Source organism: Rhipicephalus microplus, chromosome X (assembly GCF_043290135.1).
Source record: "Rhipicephalus microplus isolate Deutch F79 chromosome X, USDA_Rmic, whole genome shotgun sequence".
NCBI classification, from domain to species: domain Eukaryota; kingdom Metazoa; phylum Arthropoda; class Arachnida; order Ixodida; family Ixodidae; genus Rhipicephalus; species Rhipicephalus microplus.
The window spans coordinates 309,252,874-309,260,471 of record NC_134710.1 but is presented as its reverse complement, the minus strand read 5'-3'; the positions used below and the strand labels follow the sequence as shown (position 1 = coordinate 309,260,471).

Genomic DNA, 7,598 nt, shown 5'->3' with positions numbered 1-7,598 from the left:
ATTAATAAATACCCCTCATAGCATCACCCCGCGCATTCGCACTTAACCATGTTCACCCTCGGGGAAATGCTTGGGAATTTTTATTCCGTAAGCTCCTATTAGGACGTATGCACCTAGGATACGTCCTTTCATCAGGAAAAACCAGTGGTAAGTGAGCACGCGTTGACCTACACTCGAAACATGAAAACAGCTTAATCAAGCTATAAATGTCTTAAATCATTACGTAAGGCCATGTACCTTGATTATCAGAAGCCAAATGCTATTCGCCATGGAACAGTCCTGCTGGCCATCGATAACAACATAATTCTGTTTCTTTGGACTATGAAGCGGTTGAATATTACCTCCCCTTTGGTGGTCCATGGGGGAAGACACTGTTGCACAATTTTAGCACTATTGTATTTTTTGACGTATACATTAGTATTACTGGAATAAGTGGCAAGCCGTTGTATGAATTGCATTATTCACCGCGAAAATGCCCCCATGAGAATCCTTCACTCATATGATATGCAGTGAAAGCGAAGTGAATAGCAAGTTCTTACAACCTGGACGTGGCTCAGTTGAATTTTTTTCTCGCTTGAAATTTTAAAAAAGTTACTTATTTTGAAGCTCTCTATATGTCAGACTAACAAAACATGCTACATAACGTTGTATAAGCTATATTTTTACTTGTATTTTTGCTTGAACCGACACACTGCGAAAATAAAGCGGAAATATGGATAAAAATGCAATTTCCCCCACTTTGTCACAATGTGCTCGAAACATTTCAGCTTTATTGACTCTTGCAGTACATTGATTATTTATTATGGGAAACTAAAAAGCGCACAACGTTAGCATAATACCCGCGAAAAAAAATCCGCGTTTTTTTTTTAAACAGAACACTTAACATGTGCAAAATTTTGTGATTTTTCGCTAAGGCCATAAACAAGTTAAAGCAAAAATCAACAGACTATCAAATATCGTAGCCGTGAAAGGTCCGTGCCTGAAGATTCAGAGAAAGAGAGGCAAAGGAAAGGCAGGGGGGTTAACCATGGTTGTACCTGGTTTGCTCTCCTGCACGGGGGGAAGGAAAAGGCGAGGGAAAAAAAGCAAGGAAAAAAGAAGAAACGAGTGATAACGCGCACGCATGTGTCATCGTTAACCACGCACACTTCGACAGTCACAACAGGGACGTGTTTGAAACCAGAGATTAAGAGAATAACGTGGCTGATCGTACTGTCATAGGAATCGGTAAAACACAAAAGTGAAACGGGCCTTCACAAAGGTTGTTGAGCGTTTATTGCGCGTTGTTTCACCACAAGGCCAAAAAAATGAATGCCATAGCAACAGGTCGTAATGTCACGCAAAGAACGGCGTACAGCTCGAAACTCCCACTTCGCTTCTCACGCAGAAAGACCGCGTGAAAATAAGATACACACGACGTTTCACAAACACAATGAAGGACACACGAAACGAGTGCACGAGTACGCATAGGACGAGCAAAAACTGTGAATAATATCTGAGGTTTAATGTCTCATAACCGTGATATTGTTACAAAACTATTTCACGCTGAAGAGGCAAGAGAGACAGCGAGAAAGACGGCGTGATTCGCGGATGTTACGGGAGAGCACACAGGGAAACGAGGCGATAGTTGTGATATATTTTCACGACTCCAAGCAAAACGACGATAGTTATAGCGCGAGAACAAAACGACGACACAGAGACAAGAAGGACACGAAAGTCACGAGCGCTCGTGTCCTCCGTGTCGTCCTTGTCTCTGTGTCGTCGTTTTGTTCTCGCGCTATAACCATCGTCATGCCATACCAACTAGCCCAAGCTGCCACACTTCCAAGGAAAAGCCGAGATGGCCAGAGAGATCGCCCCGCATTCCTGAATCACGTCGTCTTCCTCGCTGTCTCTCTTCGGCGTGAAATAGTTTTTTAATAGTATGATTATGAGACGCCACAGGGGAGGGCTCCGTAAATTTCGGCCACTAAATCTAAGTACACGGTCGAGCCCAAACTAACAACTTGCACGGTTACTTTGCTTCTGAAGGCCCACGTGTTTCGACATTCTGCAACGAGCGAAGTGACGTTCGAGATCTTGGGAACTTCAGCGCCAGCACAAGACGTACAGTATAGCCGCGATTACGTGATAAGCGCGCACGCATCCCAACGCGTGGACCGACGACCTTGAAAGCGCATCCTCACACTCATCGCACTATCTCGCTTGCCATTAAAAAAGAAAACCAGTACCTGGCTCAGAGAATCATGCCACGCACTGCGCAGCAAGACGTCGAAGGTTCGACTCCCAGTGACAGTACTTTTTTTCTTGAAACCTGTTAGTGTATATTTCGCAGCGTCATCTTCATGAAGGAAATACATCCGCGAAGCCGTGGTGGACCCCCGCATATAACACTTTCGTGGTAAAAAAATTGTTATGTTGTAATTGCTCAAACCAGCAATTTTGTATGAATTATTTAGAGTGACTCAGTTTCGCATCCAACGAGCATCATCATTATCAACATATAGCGGGCTGCTTGGGTCGAAGCCATCGGCACAATCGCCTTTGCCAGCTCGTCCCGAAGAGTCCATAGCTCCAACTCTTAGAGCGAGTGCGAATCAAAGTCCGAGCTGAGGAGGCAGGACCGTCAGCAGCCGGCACACTTGTGCCGGCTGATCTGCTCTAAGCAGTTCACCAAGCTGTCTGACATGGAGAAGAAGGACGGCAGCAACCACCATCAGAAGGATGAAAAGCGCACCGGCAACGCCAAGGTGAGTCGCGTGGATGCGTTTTGATCTGCGCTACGGGTGCGAAGGCGCCAGTAACTGGTAACGTTGCAGAAATCTACGATCTAACCAGACCATTAATATGTTCTGGCTCTCCCTAATTCAGAACCAAGCGTTCGCACGAATACTCTTATATCATGCAGTTCTCGCTCGAAAAGACACAGTACCAATTGCAGTCTGGACTGCGTCCTTCGAGGTGGGCTACCGCGGAATTCCCACGGCAGGGCAAACAGCTTAGGTGACTTCTACGCATACACCGACTGCGGCATAGACGTCACGCATTGCTCGCGTCTTCAGCTGCACTGCGAACAGCCAGATAATGCAACGCACATTTTTCTCGATTAACCAAATATTGAACGTTAGACCTATGTAAGTCATCATGAAAATATCATAACCATTCGAGCCCATCTAGATGCACGAGTAGCTTGTACAATGACTCCTGTAATTAACAAAGTTTTGTTCATTATTATACAACATTTATGATTGTAGGTGGCTAAAGGAACGTAGAGGTTTTGCGTCCGTCTTCTTACTAATTTGTAGCTGAGCGATTAATGACGCTCTTGTAAGAGACACGCAAACAGAGATATACTTCATGTTTAAAAGCCCTCTAAAGGCCGAATTGAAGCTAAAACGGCACTGTAAGCTCGAACTTCATTTACACAGGGCTTTCTGAAGAGAAATTACACGCTCTTGTTCCCCTAACCTGTCTCCCAGAGTATGTTGATGTTTCTCCTCGTGCGTGCAATTGTTATCCTTCGGAGCAGTGGTATAGTGCAACTTCTGTTATTCCCGCACTTTCAGCGGGGCGATCCAGCAGAGCCACTTGACGTCAAGGTGCCTGTCATATTCGTATTCGGTAAGGCCTCACTTCAACACTGCTCTAACTATACTTGAGCAGGGGTGCTAACTCACGCATGCAGCAGCCAGAAGACGATGTGAATTTCCACATTTCGTATCGCGCGATGGGAATATTCACACAACCTACGCGTATCGCTTATTCATCCGCATGTTGAACCATAGGTGCAAAATATATAGATACGGCATGAACTTGTCGCATACGTCTTTCATAGTAATATAACATACTAGCGTGCCGTAAGCCTCTTGCATGAGCCGCCCATTGCATGCATGCACCGCCCGCATGGGCCAAAACTGCCTGTAAATCTGTACCGCGGCTCCCAGCTGTCGCCGCCGGTGGTCCTTTACCATTCGCCGCGAGTTTGAAAATTGTGTAGACGTTAAAAAAATAAACGATAAATCTGTGTTCACTGATCACTCAGTAACGTTACATTCGTGCATTTCACAATGACTGATTATTAATGCATGGACAGTGCAGCAAGTGGTGCGGGTGGATAAATCTGCATCGTGGCTGATTTTTCGTACTCTGCTTATTTCTCTACATTAGATTGTTAATAGAAGATGTAAATGATTTAACGCCATTGATTTAATGCTCCGGCTCAGCAAACGATCCTAAAATTCGCCAAGTTGAGATTCTAGTGCCTCTTTTCGAATGCAGAGTATATTAGTTGTACTTTTGGAGGAAGAAAATTGATCTTTTGGCGATTTTGCGCGAGACAAACAAAGGGGATAAAAGATTAATTTTTTCTAACTTGGTTAGCTTGCATTACTGCTTCAGAAAATTAACAATTGGCCGGTGAAGATGCCGGCGAGCTACGTGACGTCACGCAGAAATGATCACTGCCAGTATATACAGAACACCCGCCATTTTCATCCCGCCTTTTCTATAGTTCAACAAGCTTCTTTTCTTGAGAGAATTGGCTTTTTTAAATTGCAGAAGGATAGTTTACCATTAAAACGCGAATAATATTTCTCTTTATTCTCCGCTGACCTGCCACGCGTCGCAGTGTTGTCTGACGAGCACCAGAGCTTTCTTCTGTATATTTATTTTCCTTGCTTCCCTTGACGTGTTCATCTCGTCATCGTGCAGTAATGCATATAAGATAACCTAATCTACTCGACATATACAGTTGGCCCTCGGCAAGGGTTGGTTGAGTGGCGCAGATGTTCTCTGTCGAGATGGAGCAGAGAGAGTATACTGATTCTTACTATATACATCAGACACGGCATCCGTTTACATAAGAATGGGTGGGGGTGCAAGTATGTGTGAGTGTACATGTATGAGGGAGAGAAAAATGATCTAAAGCACTTATGCGCTGCATCAGAACTTCTTAATTAACACTCGTCATTTGGCCAATAACTGTACTTACGTGTTACCGGCGGCAATCATTAAACATGTGCGGAGAAAATGAAATCTTCGGCCTGCCTTTAGCCTATCATGATCAGTCAACAATTTCTCACGGCTTCAAATGACTACCAGATTTCTTGCGAAGTTTAATGTATGACAGCGTACACATGTCAATTGATTGATTTGTGGGGTTTAACGTCCCAAAACCACTACATGATTATGAGAGACGCCGTAGTGGAGGGCTCCGGAAATTTCGACCACCTGGGGTTCTTTAACGTGCACCCAAATCTGAGTACACGGGCCTACAACATTTCCGCCTCCGCCGGAAATGCAGCCGCCACAGGCGGGATTTGATCCCGCGACCTGCGGGTCAGCAGCCGAGTACCTTAGCCACTAGACCACCGTGGCGGGGCTGTACACATGTCAAAGCTTCGAAGTTATTAAGCATTCTTTCTTTTGAAAGAAAGAGACTAGTAAACTCCTTTATACCCCAACACTGCGGGGTCGCATAATATCGGCCGAAACGTTGTGTAGCTGCGGCTTGAACTGGTTGCTTTTAATGTAACGCCGCAGTAGTCACACGATCAATGACAATGACGACAACAAAAACAACAACAATAACTACTACTACTACTACTACTACTACTACTACTACTACTACTACTACAATAACAACCACAACAACAACAACAACAACGACGACGACGACGACAACAACAACGATAACAAACTGAAGTATATGTACATGAATGTTTTTCCTGGTCATTTTAGCTTTAGTCGTTTGCTTATGTTTGCACGCAGATACAGCAGACGCCTCGCAGTATTAATTTCTTGGTTTATAGCATCAGCATTGCACAAATCTGACTTGCTCGTAACAGCTTGGCGAAGGAATGATTATACATACAATTTTGGGTTATACGTCCCAAAACTGCGATATGATTATGAGAGGCACCATAGTGGACGGCTCCGCAAACTTTGGCCATTCAATGGTGTTTAACTTGGCGAAGGAACGCTCCAGCTGGCAAACTGAGCCGACCGAATTTACTGTCACAAACCGCTCAAGTGTGCATTATGAGCCGGTGCATATATAGGTATGCGCAGTGACACATGGCAATGCTATTATTTTAAATTTGCTGAAATATTACAGTGAAAGAGGCACTAAGTCCAGAGCCATAAGACCTGCTTCCATACAGTTCCCCGAGTTGAATCGTAGCCTGTTTAGATAGACAATCACACAGGCAGCCTGTGAAGTCCTGTAGAGGGTGCGCAAACCTCTAGTCATGTTTTGAAGAGTATAACGAGGGAATTGCGAGGGGGTTCCAGCCAACTTCTCGAGAGAAAACAGAAGGAAAGACGACATACCGCTGAACTATATAGTAACTGACCCTGCGGTGTGTCGTCTCCCCTCCTGTCCTCGCCCACGTAGTGAGCTGGAACCCCAGATTTATGTGCAATGAACGAGCTCAGGCAAGCAAAATTGTGAATAAAGGAGTAGCTGATGGATAATTCCCATTTGTTATCACACATTTGTTATCACCACTTGGATGAGGGAGTCGAGGGAGGATCGAGTACCACAGGCCCCAAGAAATATGCAAGTGCACACGAACACCGACGGGCGAGTGCACGGTGCAGCTCACAGATACATGTATGCATGCCAAGGATTATAACGTCGCCTTCAATCTTTCTTCTGGTTATTTATTATTACTTTTGCTGCTCCCTTTCCATCCAGGTGGCCCCGGTTCCGGCAAAGGTACGCAGTGTGAGAAGATCGTGCAGAAGTACGGATTCACGCACATCTGCCCCGGGGATCTGCTGAGAGCGGAGGCGCAGTCCGGCAGCGATCGGGGCGAAGAGATGAACGAAATAATGAAGAAAGGAGAGCTCGTCCCGCTGGTACGCATATTGCAATGCTCTCGCTCCTGCACAGTCAACACGTTTCGAGCATTTCAAAAGAGCACGGCAACACGATATAAAAAGTAAATCACCACCGGTGTAAGCGATGCTGCAGTCCATTTTTTTTTTTTGTGAACCTTCCGTTAATTTAAGTATAACACGAGTTTGGAGAAACGTGTCCGAAAATCATCAAACGTTAGGAAGAGAGAATATTTGCTCGCTGCCTTCCTAATTATTTGTGGTAGGGGGGGGGGGGAGGATGTTGCACCTTATTGCAATAGTAATGAAGAATTTTATTTAGCGAGCAAGCCTTACTATTTTACTCCGTTTGTAGTACATAAGGAAGTAAGTATGCGCTAATTTCTGTGTGGTTTTATTCGTTTATTGCGTAACGTAAGATGTCTCGCTGCAATTTAAGAAGGAAAAGAAAATGACAAACACTCACGCAGGAATGAATTCGATAGCCTTCGCTTCGGCAATGACCCTATATATACCGTCTTTCTAACGGCAGAAGATAATCTCTCATACCAGGAGCGACCATTAAAAGTGTAATTCTCGTGTTTCAATAATAATGTCATTCGGTTGTGACGGTGTAGAACGCTGCAGCAAGGCAGACGGATATACGGAACTCTTTGGGCAAACTTTTAACCAAAAAGTTAACAGTCAAGTCACAAGGTATTAGCGCTGTAAACCGATACATCGGCGAGAGCAGTCGTCGGTGTTCGAGAAACCTGATC

The 7,598-nt window shown here is 44.8% G+C and overlaps 1 protein-coding gene across 1 annotated transcript in view; it reads left to right on the top strand.

Annotated features, from left to right (window-relative positions):
* The first annotated feature begins 2,520 nt into the window (after window positions 1-2,520).
* The window catches only part of Ak1 (Adenylate kinase 1), a 32,634-nt gene continuing 27,556 nt past the window's right edge, over window positions 2,521-7,598 (top strand). Inside the window, exons 1-3 of the mRNA XM_037414587.2 lie at window positions 2,521-2,750; window positions 3,567-3,621; window positions 6,698-6,861. Of these exons, the coding sequence (XP_037270484.2) occupies window positions 2,688-2,750; window positions 3,567-3,621; window positions 6,698-6,861 (282 nt within the window). The 5' untranslated portion in view covers window positions 2,521-2,687. The remainder of the gene's footprint in view (window positions 2,751-3,566; window positions 3,622-6,697; window positions 6,862-7,598) is intronic.